Consider the following 23,220-nt stretch of genomic DNA (forward strand, 5'->3'; position numbering starts at 1 on the left):
ATGGGTTATTTTAATTATCAAACACCCTAAATTAAATGTAAACTTTCTAGATCAAGATGATATTTTTGAACTTATGTGAACTATAACTCATTTTCAGGATTAATTCTACAGTAGACTCAAAACTAATTGCTTTTCATTCTCATCAAATGGAAATATCCCTGAGAGAAGTTATAAAGCCAAAAACTGACCACTGTGCAAGATAATAGAATAATCTGTAAACTCAATAAAAGTTGTATGTGCATATTTAGAATGCAAATATGTATAAAAATATAATTAAGTCAAATATTTACTACTGTCAATAAAATAAAATATTCACATTCCAGAACACTTCAGAGCATTCTAGGTATAAATGTGTAAGCAAAATTTTAAGATTTACAATCTATCTAGCAAAAGATTTCCTTCTGGAAAAAAAAAAAGAAGAACTTTAAATCAGTGCATCTCATGCACTTTCCAACCCTGTATGCTTGAGTAATATGGCACAGTCCCATAAAAAGTGATGTCTCCTCACCAAAAAGAAGTGAAGGAAGAAGTGGGAGAAGGGAGCACATATGAATACCACTAAGGGGAGCCCCCAGTTGCTTCTGATAGTCTCCTATTGGGGTATTCACCCTCCACCTTTCTCTTGGGAATCACAAGTTGAAATAGATTTAAACCTGATGCACAGCTCTGCAATTGCTTTCTCCAATTGCAAATTTGACTTTGCTTTAGTTTTTAAGTTTATAAATACCTCAACACAAACATTTTTATATCAAGAAGATGTAATGTGCACATTTTCTAATTCATTTGCTGAACATCTTTGCTTTGCATACAAACTGTACTTGCATTAACCATTGCTATAAAACAGGAAATGTATGGTGTGGGTGAATTATGGATATAAAGATGTGACTATTCTAACTTCATTATTACAGCACCATCTAGCAGAAAACCAGGAGATCCTCTTGTCATATCAGATATCAAGAAAGGAAGCGTGGCACACAGGTAAGGAAAATGAATGTTCTGGTTCATTCCAGGCATTTCTTTTTCTTTAAGTAACTCTACCCCCAACATGGAGCCTGAACTCATGACCCCAAGATCAAGAGTTGCATGCTCTACCGACTGAGCCAGCCAGGTATAAGGCATTCCTTAATTAAAGTAGAAATGAGGGGCGCCTGGGTGGCTCAGACGGTTAAGCATCTGCCTTCGGCTCAGGTCATGATCCCAGGGTCCTGGGATGGAGCCTCACATTGGGCTCCCTGCTGAACGGGGAGCCTGCTTATCCCTCTCCCTCTCCCTGCTGCTCCCCCTGCTTGTGCTCTCTCTCTCTCTAATAAAAAATTTAAAAAAATAAAGTAGAAATGACCCTTTCCACACCCAAGGTAGACCTTGCTAATGGATCATGGTATTCTTAGTATTTTCCAGATAGCCACTATTAAACGATCCTATTTAACATTCCTCATGCAGTGACTTCTTAGCTCTCCCACCTTATATCAATTTATTTCTGTACCCACTGCAGACAACAATCACCTGAAAATATCTTTTAGGGTCCTTCCTGAGTCCTGATCATCTTCCATCCTTCATTTCCCAACTAAAAAGCTGGAAGTGGCCCCAATTATGAGAAACACCCCACATGGAGATTATAGCTTATGGAAAAGCTTTACTAGATGCCAGAATGTCCTCCCTAGCCAAGCCAGATCCTTGAGCCTTGAACAATGTTTGTCTTCTATTTGGTCCATATACCGTCAAAATCAGAGAGTCTCAAGCTTTTGATTTCACAGATCAAAAATATTTATTTTAAAGATTTATTCATTTATTAGAGAGAGAAAGCATGAGCGGGAGGGGCAGGGGGAGAGGGAGAAAGAACCTCCAGCAGACTGGAGCAGAGCCCAACGCGGAGCTGGGTCTTACAACTCGGAGATCATGACCTGAGCCTAAACCAAGAGTCAGACACTTAACCGACTGCACAGCCCAGGTGCCCCTAGATCAAAAATATTTTTAAATCTTTGGGAATATTGATATAAGACTGTTAACTTTCTCTTGTCCAATTAAGGACTTTTTTTATATCCTATCTATTATGACAGTCGTTTCATTGAAGTCATATTTTAATGCTCAGTAAGTAGAAAGGACATTGTATGAGTTTAGGTATATAGCTATAGGCTCCGATACGATGACAGGGAGACCCATGAATAGACTGGGACAAACAAGTCTGCAGGGTGTGTCTCATGTAACAGGTTGGGAGTAGGCAGGCAGTGCGGGGCTGGGGCGACAACTCTGCCATCCTCACCACTTTACTCCAGTTATTGCAATTTTCTAGCCACAGAAGGGAAGTGGGAGTGGTGCTAAGAGAGTCTGGGGTGTGCATCTTCAGGGAATGACCCAGAAGAAGAGAGAGGAGGCTAGAAGCTAAAAGCAATTAGCAATCTCTGTCACAGACATAATGCATAAAGGATAGTTCTTACCGAAACATAACCTTCCTTACAAATATGTATGCGTATACATACATGTGCCTACAAACACATACATATTCTCATTATTTTTCTCATTTCATGATGGACCTTAAAAATTTTCCACAGACCTGCAGAGGTCCAGTGCCAGTGTTAGACTCTCAATGGCCATGGGTTTCCTGGGGCAGGTGGAAATGGCAGGGACACCAAGAGTCAGACCTCCACTAAGTCCAACCCACCATGACTTCCCTCTCTCTCCCAACCCTCTCCTAGTACCTGGACTGCCAAGGGTGAAAAATAGTGCAACAATGTGGAGAAGCATGAGGACACGCAGTGTCCGTAAACCCTGAACCATTACCTCCCTTCCTAGGAAACTTAGAATTCCTGAGTGAAGCTTATATAGTGGTACTAGACTAATTCAAGAAACCAGTAAAAAAAAAAAAAAAAAGTTTTTAATACTTTGAAATGTAATGTCATGGCAGCCATCCAAACTAAGACTGGAAAAAAGGGATTTGTTAATAAAATGCAATTTAAAAAGAGTTAAAGAGGGGCGCCTGGGTGGCTCAGTTGGTTAAGCGACTGCCTTCGGCTCAGGTCATGATCCTGGAGTCCCGGGATCGAGTCCCACATCGGGCTCCCTGCTCAGCGGGCAGTCTGCTTCCCCCTCTGCCCTCTTCCCTCTCCCCTCTCGTGCTCTCTGTCTCTCATTCTCTCTCTCTCAAATAAATAAATAAAATCTTAAAAAAAAATAAAAAATAAATAAAAAATAAAATAAAAAGAGTTAAAGAACCTCTCTTCCTCTAAAGGCTGCCATAATGTTACATTATTCTTAATGCCTCTTAAATGACCCGGGTAAGTGCTCATTAATCATGTGTTGCTTTGCATTTACTAACAGGACTGGCACCCTGGAACTCGGGGATAAATTACTTGCAATAGATAACATCCGGCTGGACAACTGTTCAATGGAGGATGCAGTTCAGATCCTCCAGCAGTGTGAAGACCTGGTGAAGCTCAAAATCCGCAAGGATGAAGATAACTCAGGTATTGACAGCTTCCTTAGTTAAGACTGATTTCTCTAACTGCGCATCTGTCACAGAAGATACTAGATCTTGATGTTTTACATACAACAGCTGGCTAGTGACATTGCAGCAGTGTTTTACATAGTTAAAAGGGTCTTTAAATTGTGTGTTGAGAGTGTAGTATGAATTTTAAATAATGGTGCTTTTAATGATATAGTTAAGATATTTTTATTATAAAGCATTATTACGGCAGTATCAAAATTATGTTCAAAAATGAAAACTAAATCGTCACCCAGTACTACCCTAATACAATCTTTGGGAATATTGATATAAGACCAGTTATTTTTTTTAAAGATTTTATTTGTTTATTTGAGAGAGAGAGAGAGAACGAGCAGCGGGGAGGAGCAGAGGGAGAGAGAGGGAGAAGCAGACTCCCCACTGAGCAAGGAGCCTGATGCGGGACTCAATCCCAGGACCCTGAGATCATGACCTGAGCCGAAGGCAGATGCTTAACCGATTGAGCCACCCAGGTGCCCCAGAACCAGTTGTTCTCTAGTTGATATTTATATTACATAATTATAGCCATAGTGCATGTTATAACTTCTTAAGCACGTTACAACTTTTCAAACACTTAATACCTATCATTTTTTTATTTACTGCCTGTAATTTATTTATCATTTTTCTCTTCTTACTTAGATTGCTTCCAATTGTTTCACTATCATAGATAGTACAATCACGGACATCTTTATGTATGGATATCTTTACTCAACTTTTCTTCTTCTTCTGAATTATTTCCTAGGAAATATTTTTAGAAGCCGAATTACTGAGTAAGAATAAAAAGGAACTTCTTAGGATTCCTGACAAGTGCTGTACCATGTTGTTTTCTAAAAGGGCTATATCCATTTGTAGGGTTTCCAGTAATGGATGAATACAGTGGGGCAGTGCTTCTCAAACTTTCTTAGGCCTCAGAATCACCTGAAGAGCTTGTTAAAACACAGTTCTGGCCGTTACTCCCAGATGAGGCCTGAGATTCTGCATTTCTAACAAACTTCCTGATAATACCACTACTGTGGTCCAAGAAACACAATCTGAGCAGTCCGGCTGAAGCCAGCTTCTTTGCTATGAATATCATTCTGCTGATCATAGTTATAAGTCTTTTTACTTGTTTTTGGCCTAAGCCTTATATGTAATATATAGTTTGTATTTTCCAGTTTTGATTTTTTTTTGTTTTGTTTTAATACAGTGAAAATTTAAAGAATTTAAAATAATCTGAATGTTTACTCCAGTTAGATTTTTATTTGCCCAATGTTTTCAAGTTTTTTCTCTACAGAATTAGAAGATTTTTGCTTAATGACTCCCCTTATTGAATTTTTCCAAAGCATTTGATTCTGTTTTCATAGAACCACTATACTCATGTTTCGTAGGTTATGTAAGATCCATTAAATTACATAGCTACAAAAACTAGTAAAACTGACATAAACAGGCTTGGGAATAAACAAAATTGACTCTAAATTTTTAAGCTTACAACTCAATTGTTAGCAGGCACAGAGGTGCACAGAGGTACTAGAAAGAAAGAGCTATTACTCTAGGGCATTCAATGGCATTAGTAGGTATATTTTACAAAGAAGATAGAGAACCACAATTAATCCAGTAATGGCTAAAGAGAGATTGGTTAAGAGAGCTTCTACTATATATAATTTAATTCCAACCAATGATGAGTTATTGTCAGTGTTCTGGAATCTTCTATAATTAAGCCATCTAGATCTAGAGTTTATGGTCATGTCAGCCATGTGTTTTTGATTCCTATACAAAGTCTAAACAAGTTGGTAGTTGCATCCATCGGTACAGCTGGTAAAGATGATTGTATCCAAATATATTTTATAACCAACGCTTAAAGATTTCCACTTGTTATTTCTCAAGCAACTGGTTTTTTAAAAATTTTTTATTGTTATGTTAATCACCATACATTACATCATTAGTTTTAGATGTAGTGTTCCATGGTTCATTGTTTGTACATAACACCCAGTGCTTCATGCAGAACGTGCCCTCTTTAATACCCACCACCAGGCTAACCCAGCCTCCCAACCCCCTCCCCTCTAGAACCCTCAGTTTGTTTTTCAGAGTCCATTGTCTCTCATGGTTCGTCTCCCCCTCCGATTTCCCCCCCTTCATTCTTCCCCTCCTGCTATCTTCTTCTTTTTTTTTCTTAACATATATTGCATTATTTGTTTCAGAGGTACAGATCTGAGATTCAACAGTCTTGCACAATTCACAGCGCTTACCAGAGCACATACCCTCCCCAGTGTCTATCACCCAGTCACCCCATCTCTCCCACCCCACCCCCACTCCAGCAACCCTCAGTTTGTTTCCTGAGATTAAGAATTCCTCATATCAGTGAGGTCATATGATACATGTCTTTCTCTGTTTGACTTATTTCACTCAGCATAATACCCTCCAGTTCCATCCACGTCGTTGCAAATGGCAAGATCTCATTCCTTTTGATGGCTGCATAATATTCCATTGTATACATATACCACATCTTCTTTATCCATTCATCTGTCGATGGACATCTTGGCTCTTTCCACAGTTTGGCTATTGTGGACATTGCTGTTATAAACATCGGGGTGCATGTACCACTTCGGATCCCTACATTTGTATCTTTGGGGTAAATACCCAGTAGTGCAATTGCTGGATCGTATGTCTCTATTTTCAACTTTTTGAGGAACCTCCATACTGTTTTCCAGAGTGGCTGCACCAGCTTGCATTCCCACCAACAGTGTAGGAGGGTTCCCCTTTCTCCGCATCCTCGCCAACATCTGTCGTTTCCTGACTTGTTAATTTTAGCCATTCTGACTGGTGTGAGGTGGTATCTCATTGAGGTTTTGATTTGGATTTCCCTGATGCCAAGTGATGTTGAGCACTTTTTCATGTGTCTGTTGGCCATTTGGATGTCTTCTTTGGAAAAATGCCTGTTCACGTCTTCTGCCCATTTCTTGATTGGATTCTTTGTTCTTTGGGTGTTGAGTTTGATAAGTTCTTTATAGATTTTGGATACTAACCCTTTATCTGATATGTCATTTGCAAATATCTTCTCCCATTCTGTCAGTTGTCTTTTGGTTTTGTTGACTGTTTCTTTTGCTGTGCAAAAGCTTTTTATCTTGATGAAGTCCCAATAGTTCATTTTTGCCCTTGCTTCCCTTGCCTTTGGCAATGTTTCTAGGAAGAAGTTGCTGCAGCTGAGGTCAAAGAGGTTGCTGCCTGTGTTCTCCAACACTGCATTCTTCTCCTTACAAACTGCTTCAATTGCACTTTCTTTTAGGGATTTATTTCAAAAAAGAATAAAGCCTCAAGCATCAGTCTGGGTTCTGTCCTAGTGAAGAAGCAAAGCTCTGTGGAGAAACCCATTTTTCATGATTTGCCAAACTAAGCAGATCTCAGCTACCTTCCATGCAGAGTGAAAAAGCCAAGCCAGAGATGAATATGTATAGTGCCCACAGTTGGCGATTTTCCCAGTTCCAAAGCCAGGCTGTGCAGATATGTCAGGCGGGAGGAGTTTCAGAAACAATAACTGAACACTTGGACAGCCAGATCTTACTTTCAATTGCTTCTTCCCTTCAGCTTATTTTTTCTTCTGTAGACCTTTCCCTCTACAATCCCTATGCCTATATACTATGGTAATTCTCTTGCTTATTAAGTTTTGGGGTTTTTTTAATTTTTAGGAGGTCTTACTTTTAAAATCCTAAATCCTTCCATTGAAAACCATGCACCTACCCAAAATAAGACTGTAAATATAGGTGTGAGATACATATTTACCCAAACCAGATTTCCTCAAATTGGTATATGAAAACAATATACTCATTCAGATATGTTTTTATAACAGACCACAATTTGAAAATTACCATCTCATCATTGATTTGGAAGAATCTGAGTGTTTCTATATCCTCTTCCAATATGAGAATATAAGTATAATTTGAGTAACTGAATTCTCTTTTATTCAGAGCAGAGGAAGGAGTGGAGGAGGACATAATTCAAAATGAATGCGTTCAAGGCAGACTCTGTGGTCATAAAGAGCACATGCTGTAAAATCAGACCTGAGTTTAAAGTCCAGCTCTACCACATTTGAGCTATGTGAGTCTGGGCAAGTTACTTAACCAGTCTGAGATTCAGCTCCATTTTCAGTAATGTGCACATAGTAATACCCACCTTAGGGAGCAGTTGTAACTTATTAATAGAAATGTTTACATTTGGTATTCAACACATGGAGACTATTTTTATTACTATTACATCCTAAAATCCCTTTCCCCGCCTTTGTTCTTATCCTTCATCAAGACTTAAATGAATGGGAAATAACCACTAATCATTACAACAGTCACTGATTTTGGAAGTTTGGTACTGTGCTTAATCTGAAATTAAACTGGTGATTTGAATTATTACCATCCTTTGTCTCAGTATTTTAAAACGGCAATATTCAGTATATAGTCTTCACCCCCTAAAATGTTGTTCATACTAATATCAGACTGTCTATACTCCAGGAGTCTTCCAGTTCTTCCCTTAACTATCTGCCCCTCTCCGTCTTGCTTCTCTCATCAGTTACAGAAAGTTTATAAGCATACTCGATATAACTTGGTTTCCTAAGCTAGCAATACTGCAGTTCAATACTGCTTCAAAATGTGAGCCCATCTTCCAGCTATACTAATTGCATTGTTCTGCCTTGTCCCTTACCCAAGGAGATGGTAGAACTACTCTCAGAAGTCGTTCAAGTCTTTGTTTTTCATTCAGTCATGCCATCAGTATTTATTTGGTGTCTATGAAGTGTTAGGGTCAGCCAGGTCTTAGATTAAAAAAGATACAATCCCTGCCCCCAAGTCAGTCACCACCTAATATGAGATACAGAAGAAAATAAGTAATAATATGATGAATGTTCTAGGTGTAAGCACAAAATGCTAAGAGAATGTGGGGGCATCCATTTGAGCCTGGGGAGCTAAGGAAATGCTTCTAACAACCTTGGTCTTGAAAGTGTTTGGGACATGTTAGAATTAACCAGAAGTGAATGGGCCAAAGCAGATCAGAAAGCATGGCACATCCTAGTAGCAGATGTAGCTGAAGCAAAAATTATGTATAAGGACTCGGTAGTAGGTGCATATAGAAGGATATACTGAAGCCAGATCATTATGGTCCTAAACCATGTTAAGAAATTTGAACTTTACTCCCGAAGCCAATGGGAGCCATTAAAAGATGTAAAGGGGAGTGAGGCCAAAGTATTTGGTCAGTGATGACTGGTTGCAATCGGTACTGAAGAATGAGGCATTCAAGAGTCTGAATCAACTCTGTTTCTAGCCCAGGCTCAGGGAGCAGTAGAATGAAATGACTAAGAACACTAGGCTAGCTTCACAACCAACAAGCTGGGAAATGAGAAAATGAAATTCTCATCCATAAATGTCCATTTAATGCCTACTTCACATGGCTGTTTTAAGAATCAAAGGAGGTAATATATTTAAGCACTCAGCAATGATGTTTGGCACCTAGTAAGGCCCAATGAATCCTAAATGCTAACTGCCATTATTAGGATGCTTTGAAAATTAATTTTAGCTTTATTTTACAGTGTCCAAATCTTTTGGAACACTTGGAATTATAGAGATTTGCGCCCCCCCCCCCCCCCCCCCCATATTCAGTGACCATTCTGCCTTCAGGAGTTTTTGTATTTTTCATCTTTCCTTACCACAGGAAGGTAAGTCAGGTAGAGCCAAATGGTTCTTGCCTGGGTCTGAGGCCCCAAAACAAGGGTTGTTACCCAATCCTTAGGTACCCAAAGATGCAAATAACCTTCTTGATATAAAATCTGTTGTTTTTCTTTGATTGCATCTAGATCCAATGTAAATGAAGAGGGGGAGATTGGATAGCTGAGAAGCAGCCCTAAGGCAAAACAGTTGAGAATCTGGGGAGTTGTAGGAAGAAGTACATGGAGGCTTTCAAACCTGTCCCAAATAATTCCTAAGGATCTGTCTGTTTCGTATGACTGCCTTTATGCCCATCAAATACATAGCTGCTAATGATTTCTCTCTTGATTTAGAGCACCTCGCTTCTAACATACAGCATGTTTTAGAGACTCTGAATTCAGTGTTTTACCTTCATTGGCTCTAATTTGTGTAGGGAAACATTTCTAGGCTGCCATTTGTGCCACCCAAAGCAAATTATTGTTACACATTTCCAAAGAGGGTCTTACGCACATATAGCCTTAGTACCAGTTCAATCTGCCCTTCCAAGATTTGAATTTTCATATTCTTTTTCAGTTCATCATTGCTAAGCCAGCTAAATAATTTACCCCAGCTTCCCCCCCACCCCCAAATCTAGGTTGAAGTAGCAGAAAGGTCCCATTGCAAGCAAGCAAGAATGATCCTAGCTGGGCTAGGAGCAGTAGTAGGGATGGTTTTGGCAAAAGCCTGACTCCAAAAAAGAACCTACGATAGATTTAAAAAAAAAAAAAAAAAAGGTTATCTTCCCTCTGTTTTTTCATGCTGGATCTCAAAGTAATGGTTTTCAATCTCTAGTCAGAATCACCCAGAAGGCTTGTTAAAACACAGGTGACTGGGCCCCTCCCCAAGAGTCTGGGATTCCTACAGGTCTGAGGTGAAGCTGAGAATGTGTATTTCCAACAAGTACTTAGATAATGCCGAAGTTCCTGGTCCTAAGACTATACTTTGAGAAGCACTGTCACAAAGCAGCCTGACTTGGAGAGTAATAAATGATTGCTAACATAAAGAAATTCAAATTCTACTCTTAGACACTCTGCATCTCCTTGGAACTCTGTTGGTAGACTGGTGTGACGCGGCCAGATAAAATGACCACACAACAGTAGGAAGCTGTAAGGGTGTTCTTCTAAATGGCCCATTTTCTCAGGCCTGTCCTCCAAGAAATGTAGCCATACTGCGTAAAAATGAATTTCATCACTTTTAGTTGAAGTGAACTTTGATTGACCTGCACACGTATGCATTCCAAAGGCTCTCTCCCAAATCCAAGCCTCCTAATTGGTCCACACAAGCAGCTGCCATTATGGATTCAAGCCAGATAGTGTTCTTTTGTTAAACAGGCAGCACTCAAGAAGCCCGAAAATAACATTGTAGATAAGTAATGCTGCAATTTTGCATCTGTTCTGTGGTCCCATTAATTTTCTTAACTAGAGCTGAGCAGAGCAAACAAGCAGGCTGGCCCCTTTTCATGTCTTTCACTAACAGTTGTAAACCTTCTGTTGTGATATAAAAGCTTCTTATAATATCATTAACATCTGTTTGGGCTCACTTCAAAACTTATTGGTGATCCTACATTTTTCCTTCTCAGAAAGTTTTTGTTCTGGTTTAACACTCCAGTTGCTCCTTTCTAAGCTGGAGCAGCCTCAAGGGGAGAGGGGCTTGGAGTGCTTCCGCCTCCAAAATGGTCTGAGCATACATGGCAGTTATCACCCGCCTACGCTTTAGGGCCTTCCCATTGCCAGTTGGGCTAATGCCTGAGAAGGCAGATGGAGTTGGAAGTGCAGCCTGAAGCTGACTCAAACAGTCTTGGCACTGTGGAGGGAAGGTGTTCTAGCTTTGCTGGTTCCCACGGTGGCAGCCCAGGTCTTGGTGTCACTCTTTGAGTGAGCCATATTGGGTGTGCATCACCTTGCAGAAGGAAACTAGACCTCAGAGGAGCAAGGAGGCTGACTCACAAAGCTCTCTCAGAGACTCTTCCCTTGGAACTGTGACTCAGGCTGACAACATCCATTCATCCTCTTGCTTATTTGTCCGGGCATTTACCAAAGTCTCTTTGGTGCCAGACATTGTTCTGGAGACATGAAGATAAAAATGTCTGTTTTCAAGGTGATCCTGTTCGAATGGAAGAGACAAGTAGAGAAATCATTCAAACACGGAGGGAAAAGTATATACTAGAACAGGCATTCTTGATGGGGGCAAAGATTGGTTCTCAGGGAGCAAAGAATGCTAGACATTACGTGACAATGGTAGCTCAACCCTACCTGACTGGATCTGTTCCTTCATATTTAATTTCTCTTGTTGGGGAGAATTTAAATTTCATTCCATTTTTCTCCTTGGCGAGGGGAACAAGAATTAAGAGAAGTTGAGAACACTGGAAGAATACACAGGAAAAAGGTATTTGTGCATAGGGAGTAATGCATGCAAGGTTAACCATGTTGGAAAAGTGCTTTTTTAATGAACTGCAGTGGTTCAGTGAGGAGAGAAGGTAGGAGATTGGACTATGGGGGAGAGGATGGTGTGGCCCTCTGGAGACACAGAGGCTCCAGCTCAGCTCATGCAAAGAGGTGGTATTTTATTCTTAAAGAATTGGGAACTACTGAAAAACTTCAAGTAAGAGAGTAACATATGCAGATTTATGCTTTAAAAATATTCTGGGAAGAAAAAAGAAGGAATTGTATATTGTCGGCACTGGTGAAAATAGATGTGGGGGAGGGGCAAAGGCTGGAGCCCACCCAGGAAAACAGTTTAAGAAGAAACTGTTGCTATGAAAAATGGGGCAGAGCTGAGGTGGGGGCCTCCTCTAGAGCAAGTGGCAGCAGGAAGCTCTGGGAACCTTGCCTGGTGGGCAGATGGGCCAGAAGGGTCTGGATGAGACCGTGTATACGCAGCCACCACCATCATCTATGAAAGTAAGGAAGCCAAGCTAATTAAATAATCTGTTTACTCAAGGCATCCACTTGGGTTTTCTAAGGGAATTAATATCTTGTCTTTTCTTTTTTTAAAGTTTATTTATTTATTTGTTTAAGTAATCTCTACACCCAAGGTAGGGCTTGAACTCAGGACCCCAAGATCAAGAGTCACATGCTCCCCCCAACTGAACCAGCCAGGCACCCCAATATTTTCTCTTTAAAAAAATTGCATTAGGAAAACTTCAAATGTATTTTTAAAATAGAGAAAAATGATGTAATGAACCATCATACATGACCTAGCATCAACAATTTTTTTTTTAAGATTTTATTTATTTATTTGACAGAGAGAGACACAACGAGAGAGGGAACACAAGCAGGGGGAGTGGGAGAGGGAGAAGCAAACTTCCTGACGAGCAGGGAGCCCAGTGTGGGGCTCAATCCCATGACCCTGGGATCATGACCTGAGCCAAAGGCAGACGCTTAATGACTGAGTCACCCAGGCGCCCTGGCATCAACAATTATTAACTTAGGATCAATCTTGCTTCAGCTCTGTTCCCAACGTAATTGTACCCCCCCACCCACACACTGAATTATATTGAAGAAATTCTAGACATATCATTCCATCTTGTAAATATTATTAATGTATCCCTAAATGATACTCTTAAAGGATTTCTAAAATATGTAGCTCCATATCATCACAGTTCAAAATGTTATCAATAATTCTTAATATCATCCAATACCAGTCAATGTGCCATTTCCCTGATTTTCATATACATATATAGTTAGGTAGGCAGATGGATAGATAGAGATGATAGATAGATGATAGATAGATAGATAGATAGATAGATAGATAGATAGATAGATAGATAGATAGATAGATAGATTTTTATAAAGTTGATTTTAATTTGGGTCCAAAAAGATCTACTCCATTGCTTTTGGTTGTAATGTCTCTTAAATTTTCCCTTTCTAGTTTTTGTTTCTGAGAATTTGTTTGTTGAAGAAGTCAGAAATCAGCTTCTATTTCTGTCATAATTTAAATACAGCATCATTTATTCCTGTTTCCATCACAACGTTGTAACAGGAACGTGTTCTTCCTCATTCAAGTACTGCCATTTTTAAATTTTTATTTATTTGCATCCCCATCACTATTTAAACTCATTGAGTGCCTTAAGAATTGCCTTCTTGTTATTGTGAGGCCTCAGCTGCCTGACTGAAAATGTCCCCACCTAAAGTGATCTTAAACCCATTCACTCCTTTTCTGCTGTTAATTCGTCATCTTTGCGATGCAAATTGCAAAATGGTCAAAAAATAACCCCGGGCATTCACTCTGGGTTGCCTAAAGAATGAGCAAACTAGAACCAGTTTCTCCACCTTCTCCCAGTAGACCAGTGTTTATTTTCGTCTGGACTGATGTTTCAACCGAAACTTCCCACAGGCTCCTGGGTTCTGGGTGGCTGGGTTCCAGGTACTGGACAGCTGTTATTTCCCACAACTCGCATAAAGAGCTGATGGCCAAACCCAGAATGCTTGGTGTCCATTGACAAGGTCATGCTCCTGCTTGCCCTGTAAGGGAGAACAATGAAGGGCCAAGGTCTTTCCACGGGCATAAACACCCACCCTGAACGGCCAGCAGAGTGCCCAGTGGCAACTAATATTTATGCCAAGGTCTACTAATCAAATGACTCGCCTAGAATTTTATCCAGAATATAGTAGGTGGTACAGTCTAAAAAAGTGCATGTAATCTGTCCGACAGTACCCTATCCATTTATATCAAAGCCAGCTCTGAAGGGTGATGATAATAGTGTAGAAAAATTTGGACTTTTGACCTCTGTCTCCATACTGCTCTGTATCCTTGCATCCCTGGGCCTCTCACAGCAGCTCCTTAGTAGATTATCATCACCTTGTTGGCCATCACTTAATTAGAAACCTGTAACATAATAAAATTAAATTAAATTTAAAGAAAAAAGAAACCTGTAAGAAGTTTGTGAACCATCAAACAGAGGTATCGAAGCTCAATGTGGAGGATTCTCAGCTGTCAATATAAATTTGAGTGTAGGGGCGCCGGGGTGGCATCCTCGGGCATCTGACTGGGTTTCAGCTAGCATCATGGTCTCGGGGTCGTGAGATGGGTCCCTGTGTTGGGGGGGCGGTGTTCCTTCCCCACTCTCATGCGCTCTCTCTCTCTCAAATAAATAAATAAAATCTTAAAAAATATATGTCTATGTATATATTTGAGTGTAATACTGACTATTTTTATATCATAAGAGGTTGATTTAAGCATTACAGTGTATGGTAGACGGTCTTTAATTCTCTATATGTGGAGCTTATTAGGAGTAGAGCATTGAGGAAGGAGAAGTGACGGGTACATTCCAGAAGTCCCGATCTATGGCAGAAATGAAGTAAATGCTGGTAGGAGAGGACACATCACTTCCTATATTACTCTGTAGACCTTTCATTTTATGTTCATTGTAATTGTTCACCATACACACAGATAGTTGAATTGTTAATTCAAGTTTTTCTTTTCCTCCTTATTTCAGGGTTTCATGTCATAAATGAACAGCTGCTCGTTGCAGAAATGTGACTGTGTTAACATTTAGCTATGATACAGTCTGACTGTAAAAGCTGACTGTTTTGTCTAGCTACTGGACCATTTCATTGTATCCTTAGGTGCAGAAATGAAACAGCTTCCTAACCATTCACAGCTCCCGGGCTCAAGGAATAAAACAAGAAATGCTCAAGAACTTTAAGCATGTCATAAGCAAATACAACACTCTGAAGTCTGAGACTGCATATTTGTAATCCTGACACAGTCGAAAAACCCAACCATGCCGAAGGTGTCCCGTGCGGGCCAGTGATTTAGTCAGACCGCGTTAACAGACGATTCCCTTCATACCAATGTTAAATAGTGAAAATTAGTTCATGACAGTGTGGCAGCCTGGTGTAGTCTCCTGAAACATAATTGACATGGCTCTTCCTCTCTAGAACAGAGGAGAGAGAACCATTCAAACCTGTACTTCAATATCTGGGAATTCATCCATAGGACTGACGTTTTAAGATACAATCAGTGGTATAATGTGCAAGGGATTCTAGAGTTCCAAGCCAACTTCTCTAAGCCCCACTTAACATATATGTTAAAGTTTGCTCCAACCCTGAGTAAAATCTTCTCTATATTGAAAGATAGCTACTTGTGAAGGCCTGGAAATAGGAATGGTCTGGCCCAGTCTCTGTCACTGCATGACTCTCTCCTCCCACAGGTATTTAGGGCGCACTTAGGAAGTGCTGGGCAAGCCCTGTGCGAGGTACGGACACAGGCTAAAGGGCTTGTGGCACCAGCTAGATGGATCACTCACTGATTTAAAACATAGGTCATTAGGCAGTGAGCCCCTCGCCTAACACTAAGGACGACCACATCCCTGTATTAGAATGTAATATCTTACCAAGAGAATCTACTTCCCCAAATAATTATTTCCTGAGACATGATGCTTTAATGATGATGTCCTGAGTTTCTTATTTTATGTATGAATATATGTGTCTTATTACTTTGCTTTTTTCCAAAGAAACCAGTTATGACTCCTTGGCATTTATTGCAGATGAGCAAGAAAGTTCCGGAGCAATTATTTACACTGTGGAGCTTAAGCGCTATGGGGGACCCCTTGGCATCACAATTTCAGGAACTGAAGAGCCGTTTGATCCTATAATCATTTCAAGCCTCACTAAAGGAGGATTAGCCGAAAGGTAAAATTTTAAGAAACTGCTACAATTACCTGTGTCTGAGATGGGTTTCCTTCCTCACAGCTGCGTAGAAACATGCTTCCCTCTCCTGCTTGGTTACCTGTTAACTTTTTCACATCTGCACAAAGGATTGATCCTAGAGCTTGAGAACTCTCAGGCAGAGGTCGGACTTGACTCTGAGGGGCATCTTACAGGCAGTAAAAGACGTCATGGGCTTAGTGTTGATGTTACTCTCTGGAAATGTATACACTTGACCATAGTGGACTGGAGGTGGATTTATATCATGTCCATTTTGAGAGGAGGAGACTGAAGTTCAGGGAGGTTAAAAGGCTTGTCCAGTCCAATTCAGCAAACATTTACCAAGCCTGTATTACCTGACAGTTACTGGGCTTGGCCGCTGTGTTTTCCAAAGAAGATGATACAGGCTTTATCTTCAAAGATTTGGGGAAATAAAGTGCAGTGACCCATCTTCATAATGTCTTGTAATTTAGAATGTCCATTTGTTCTTTTGGCGAAGATGCACACCCACCCCTAGCCCCCGTTAAATTGCATTTCTCTCTGAGACATGTTGTGGTGCATATTCCAAACCTTTCCTCCAGTAATCTAGCTCAGGAATGCACGCACATCATTCATGCTGACACAGATAATGGTTTGTGAAATAGAGATGTAGCACTGCAGAATCTTGGAACTGCAAGGCACCTTGGAAGTCAGCTCATCCAAGATCTTCATCTGGAGGGTGAGGGCACTGAGGCAGCCCAGAAAGGGTTACCCTGTTGGGATGTCATACTGTGATATTAACAGAGACACCTATGATGTGGTATTCTTCAGATGCTCTCCTTTCCTAGCTTCCTCTATTGGAGAGACAGTCCTAGGTATCTCTGTTAGGGAGACAGCAAGAAAAGTTTAATGTAATTGGTCAAGTGTTCTCTGGCTTACAACATAGATATTTCCTAAACTGGAGATCCTTTATGAAAGAATGAAGTGATCTTTTGTTTCCAAAGAAAAAACATTCTTTGAGAGTAGATGCACAGGTGGACTCGTTAAGCAGTCGCTCATAACCTGTGTGATCCCATGTCACCTCTGTTACCCCAGTTGCTGCTGCCTGCCACCCCAGAAGCGAGCTGTGGTCAGCGCACTCAGCCACAGGCAGCCTGTGAGCTGGGCTCATCCCCTCACTCACTGTCCTTAAACTGAGCCAGAACAACAGGAGGCTGGTGCTTGGGACTCCCACTCTACAGCCTGTAACCCAGTGGGAGAGATCTGAGTTTTTAGACCATCCCTGAGTTTGAATGCTTATGAATCTACTACTGCCCCACCAAGTGCTTCCAAAGATGGATATGGTGAACATCAAAATTATAAATTCCAATCTGCCTGCTCCGAATTGGGTGAGGATGGAAAGAGAAGAGACAAGGCCAAAGGTTCATTAGTTCATTGATCAATAAATTTCAAGCAGCGGGCTGAGCCCTTTACCTATGTTTTCCTATTTAATGCTCAGGGCTCCCCTGAGAAATGATTATCCCCATTGTAGAGAGGTTAAAATAAGATATCCAGGTCACACAACTCGAGAGTGGCAGAGTTGGATTAAAATGTAGCACGAATTGATTCTTGAATTCAGCCTTTTCAATCCTTAGAATTACAACAGAGGGACCCTGACACACCAGCGTCTGATGGAGGTCCCTCCCCATCTCTCTGAGCCTCACTTCTGGTGAGCTGGGGTAATGATTGTGTTCAACCTTTTAGATCTGCAAAAAGAAGGAATGCTCCATACTGAATATCACTGCTCTTATTGTCCAACATGGTTTATTTCCTTGGGATTTTTAAGAGGGTTACCAAATGACCCAACTTTCTCAGAATTTAAAAAGCATGCAGGTCCATTTTACATCCTAATTAAAACAGTTTTTCTAATTTTACTTGAAACTAAAAAGTTATTCACAACAGATGCAGTTATCTTGTAACATTGCCCAGGAGAGAGCGAGAAGTGGCTTCTAGAGACCGTTGCCAAGCCTTTATTACTATGAATATATAAAGCATGGCAGGGAATTTATATTCAGTGGCACACAGGGGTTTTTATACCTTTCCTATTACTATTTGGTGTTTCAGAACTGGCGCGATCCACATAGGAGACCGAATCCTGGCTATCAATAGCAGCAGCTTGAAAGGAAAGCCTCTGAGTGAAGCCATTCATTTGTTACAGATGGCAGGAGAGACTGTCACCTTGAAAATTAAGAAACAGACAGATGGTGAGTGGGTCGAGAGCCACAGTTACGGATTTTCAGTGCATTTCTGTCCCTCTGTGTGTCTTTCTAGGGAAATGACTCTCCAGAGAGAGTACTGGAATATCTTCTTATTGAAATTTACTCTCAGACTTAAACTCCTTCCTCTGTCTTTAAAGCCCAGTCAGCATCAAGTCCCAAGAAATTCCCCATTGCTAGCCACCTGAGTGACCTGGGAGATGTGGAGGAGGACCCGTCTGCAGCACAGAAGCCGGGCAAGCTCCCCGACACATACCCGCCCACTGTGCCCAGCGTGGACAGTGCAGTGGACTCATGGGACAGCTCTGGAATAGACGCCAGCTATGGGAACCAAGGTATGTCCGAGCATTGGGGAACAGAGGGCTTACTGTTGAAGCCTGTGTTCCTCAAAGATCTATCTTCTGCTCTTTGGGGAAAAAAAAAAAATCTTTGTTTATTTTACCTGTGTCTGCTTCAGGGCAACCAGATGGAACACACTGAATATGGTAGGCTTGCATTTTCTCCTCCTTAATACCGATAAGTCATGAACATTCATCAAACGCTAACGAGCCCCCATTAGGTCCACTGATGTCTGAGTGTTCAATTCAGAGCTTGTCCTTCATGCTTAGATTAATATGAGGCAAACCATACAATAAAGTGGTTCACTGAAGACAGGCCCCATTCTTACTTTTTTAAGCAGGCGTTCCACAAAGATGGATTGGGGAGTGCTGAAGGTGTGCTTTAAGAGATGAGCCGATGATTTGTGGCCCCATTTATTCCTGCCTCCTCCTGACTTTTAATAGACACTTACACAGGTTTCCTGAATACCCACTGTGCGAGAGTTGTGACCACAATATATAAAAGTATATAGTAGATTTTTCTTCACGGGCATCAGCTTCACGTGAAGTATAACCTACATTAGAAGTTAAACCTCACTCACAGAATGTAAACACACAAAAAGTGTTAGACTGGATACAGACTCACAAACTAAAAGCTTCTTTTAAACATCTGTTTCTTTCCAATGATACGTAGCATGAAAGAGAAGTGTGTCAAAAATTCTTTGTATTTCTCCTATATGGGATTGAGATATGATTGCCCCCATCGGGATCTCTGTTGAAAATATCCTTCAAGAAAAGGATGTTTCAGATTGCCCCTGCAGTGCCTAGAGAATATTTGAATTCCAGGTCAAGCCACAGCCACTTGCCTACTTGAAGGTGGACAGACTGGGCCGGAGTGTTTCGTTTTGTTTTTTAAAGATTTTATTTATTTATTTGACAGAGAGAGAGACAGCGAGAGAGGGAACACAAGCAGGGGAAGTGGGAGAGGGAGAAGCAGGCTTCCTTCGAGCAGGGAGCCTGATGCTGGGCTCAATCCCAACACCCTGGGATCATGACCTGAACCAAAGGCAGACGCTTAACAACTGAGCCACCCAGGCGCCCCTGGGCAGGAGTATTGACTGGGGCGTCCTGGCCATCTTCACATGTGCTGAAAGCTGTAGGTGGGCCACTAGCTACACAGAGGAATTTATTTGGAAGCAAGATATAACAGATACACCTTAAAGACGACGGCGTAAAGCCTTACAAATGCTCATAATCCCTTAGACCTTGCAATTCCATTTCTAGGACTTTATCCTAAGGAATAATTATATCAGAGACAGACAAAGATGTTGTTTTAGGCATTGTTTACAATGTCTAAATATTAGTGAAAAGTATCAAGTGATAGGGAATTAAATAAATTTAGGGAATCTATACACACACACACACACACACACACACAGGGTTTACCTTCTCTTTTTTTGCCTGGTATAAATTCCAGCCTCCAAATCCCTTTTCTGCTCTGATTTAAGTTAGTCAGAGAATAAAATACGTAAACCAAGAGTTGAGAACACATGTTTGGGTGCCAGGGTTTCTTTGTAACTTAGTTAACTGCTTTTTAGGAGGGTCTGTAACCAGTTCGCTCTCTTCCTGGTTCTGCTCGTTTTCTTCTCTCAGCTTACCTTTGCCTAGGTCACTCTTGTCAAGTTCCATGAAGAGGGGAGGACAAGGAAAAGGAATATTTCAAAATCGTTGAGTGGTTACTTGTTAGAGATGATAGTGGAGTTCAGTGGAGAAAATAGTTTGAAGACCCAAAATAGAATTGGAGATTTTATTTATCTGGCAATTAATTTTTCCAAGTCATAATACCTTGTGACAAATTAGCTATGCCACCAATAACTTATGTATTAATTTCTCATTGATCAAATTCTTGATTTCTCATTGCCCGTGAGTTGATGAGCCACCAAAGGTCTCTGATAAAGGACAGAAGTCAAATTCTATCAGAGTAGACTCCGAGGTTTGTTTATTAATGTGCTTGCTTATTTATTGTTTCTTAATATGGAGACTCTCTTGTTACACAGATTTTTTTGTAAGGATGTTACTGATTTTAATGAGTTCTGCCCATAAGGTAATCTGTAAGAACTTAGCTACTCTCAGGGCTGCCTGTCTGGCTTAGTCAGTGGAGCGAGCTACACTTGATCTTGGGGTCATGAGTTCGAGCCCCACGTTGAGTGTAGAGAATACTTAAAATGAATGAATACATTTAAAAACTAAAAAAATAATTTGAAAAAAAGAACTTAGCTCCTCTGTCCTTTTACACCATAGGATGAGGACCCTGATTAGCATACTAAATATAGAGCCTTTCCCACATGAATAAAAAATGAAGAACCATTTATTATTCGTGAAGCTTTTGAAAATTTGAATTCCTAGACAGAGACTAGTAGTCATAATAATATTAAATTGGGCATCAATAAGTTAGAAATCTTCATGAGGTTAAAGAGAGAAGATGGCAATTGCGAGCGAATCACGTCCTCCAAGACGAAAACGCAGTAACAATACTTGATATTTGTAAAACAGCACTTCCCAAGCACTCATCTCAGGTCTCATAAGGAACGTGGACGACGAAAGGCTGGTTGATCACAGGCTCTCAGTGTTAGCAGAGCATTTTGAAGTCAGCTCGTGTGCGGACCCGAGTGCCCATGGTGACCAGGTGCTCCCTGAGGGCTGAGGCAGATCTCCCAACCCGTGCGCCCATGGTGACCAGGTGCTCCCTGAGGGCTGAGGCAGATCTCCCCAACCCGTGCCTGGAGCCCAGAGTTCTCATTTGTATGGAGTGGAGATCTGTCTGCCTGCAGCTCCTGCCTGTTAGTCTCCATTCTACCCTCAAGGTCATTCAGAACTAGACTAAAGCCTCTTCCTTTTGACAGCCCTTCAGATAACTCAAAGACGGCTCTCATGCCTCTCTGAAGTCTTTCCTCCTCCAAACAAAATTGCCCTAGGTCCTTAAAGGTTCCTCACATAAAACTTACTTTTGAGTATCTTTATCATCCTGAGGGCCTCTCTTCTGAGTATGTTCAAGTTTAACTCTCTGCTTATTAAAGTGTAGCATCAGAAAGGAAGCTTATACAACAGTCTGACAGCCCAGAGCAACTCAAGCCTGTCACCTTCATCGCTGAAAATTTTAGAACATATGAAAGCAGCCTATCAACCTCAACATAGAATTGCGATGGTTGAATTCTGTGTGTCACTCATTTTGTGTTTATTGCTTACCAAGATCTCAAAGTCTAGCTTTTTTTTTTTCTTTTACTTGTGTTATTAGGTTAAACCAAGTCTTTCCAGATTGTGCGAGTGAAGTTGACTCTTTAAAAGCAAGGCACAGAACCACATTTTTTCCCCTGTTAAATACTATGTTGTGAGATGTAGGTGATCTCTTCAACCTGTGCCTCCAGCCTCTCAGCAGACTCTCTACCACATACCAGGAAGACCTTGCAAATTCTTATTGTACCCTACAGTCCACAATAGCTGTCCCATTCCCAGTAAGATATCACACCCCCATGACGTGCATCTTCCTCCTTGGGCCCAATGTCTCTGCAGCCACATTCCTTATTCTCTGCTGCTTCTCCAAAATGTCAAAATTGCCCCATTCTTTCATTCAACAAATATGTAATGGCTGGCACAATATTAGGCCAAGATGCAGTGGATATACAATGATGGGCAAAAGATTTGTGGTCTCTATTCTCATGGAAGAGGTAACCCAGCTGAAGGACCAGACAATTAACAAGTCCTACAGTACAAAGTATTAGTTAATGCAGAGAGAAATAGGATAGAGTGATCAAAGCTGGGGGGAAAGGGGTATGTTTACAGAAGTCTCACAGTGGGATGACTCTCAATTCTACTGTGCAGCTCTAGGATAAAAAACTTCTCTAGTCTGCCTCTGGGTCAGCTTCTTCCACTTCTCATTCTCCTGACCCTTATATTCATGCCCTTCTGCCTTATCAAAATCTTATGCTTTGGCCCCCTTCTGTCTTATTTATTCCTCTTTCTATTATTTTTTTAAGATTTTATTTATTTACTCATGGGGGACAGAGAGAGAGAGAGAAGCAGAGGCAGAGGGAGAAGCAGGGAGCCCAATGCAGGACTCAATCCCAGGACCCCAAGATCACAACCTGAGCTGAAGGCAGACGCTTAACCGACTGAGCCACCCAGGTGCCCCTTTATTCCTCTTTCTAACTCAGAAAACCTTTTCCCTGGATTTAGCAAAGGTCAATCAATACAAGGGGAGAATGATAACTTGCTGGTACCTAGAATCTGTCATTCTCATGGATGGTGTAGCTCTTTTGGTCTGTAATTCCTGACTCAACTCAGGTAGCTATGTTTTCTGTCTTATCCCACATTAATCTTTAGATGTTTCTCTCTTTTGAGTGTACTTTTTTCAGCTTTATTGAGTTATAATTGACAAATAAAATTGTGTATATTTAACATGTACAATGTGATGATTTTGATATGCACACATATTGTGAAATGATTACCACCATCAAGTTGATGAGCACACCCATCAACTTACATAGTTACCATTTGTGTGTGTGTGGTGAGAATGCTTAAGATCTACTTTATTAGCACTTTTCAAGTATACAGTACAATATTATTTTTAACTATAGTCACCATGCTCTACTTTAGATTCCCAGAACTCATTCATCTTATAAATGAAACTTTATGCCGTTAGACCAACATCTCTCCATTTCTCCCACTCCCCAACCCCTGGCAAACATATTCTATTTTCTGTTTCTAAGAGTTGGGTTTGACTTTTTTTTTTTTTAATTTAGGTTTTACATATAGGTGAGCTAATAC

General features: G+C 40.8%; 1 protein-coding gene across 10 annotated transcripts in view; it reads left to right on the plus strand.

Moving 5' to 3' along the window:
• The window catches only part of GRIP1 (glutamate receptor interacting protein 1), a 661,409-nt gene that overhangs the window by 602,776 nt on the left and 35,413 nt on the right, over nt 1-23,220 (plus strand). For all 10 annotated transcript variants that reach the window (XM_064590931.1, XM_064590925.1, XM_064590927.1 and 7 more), the window contains 5 exons: nt 909-978; nt 3,316-3,461; nt 15,686-15,830; nt 17,928-18,067; nt 18,220-18,414. In XM_064590931.1, coding sequence (XP_064447001.1) covers nt 909-978; nt 3,316-3,461; nt 15,686-15,830; nt 17,928-18,067; nt 18,220-18,414 — 696 coding nt within the window. The remainder of the gene's footprint in view (nt 1-908; nt 979-3,315; nt 3,462-15,685; nt 15,831-17,927; nt 18,068-18,219; nt 18,415-23,220) is intronic.

The sequence above is a fragment of the Mirounga angustirostris genome, unplaced genomic scaffold (genome assembly GCF_029215605.1).
Source record: "Mirounga angustirostris isolate CCGP_5_RB_7025 unplaced genomic scaffold, mMirAng1.0.hap1 SCAF_5, whole genome shotgun sequence".
NCBI lineage: Eukaryota > Metazoa > Chordata > Mammalia > Carnivora > Phocidae > Mirounga > Mirounga angustirostris.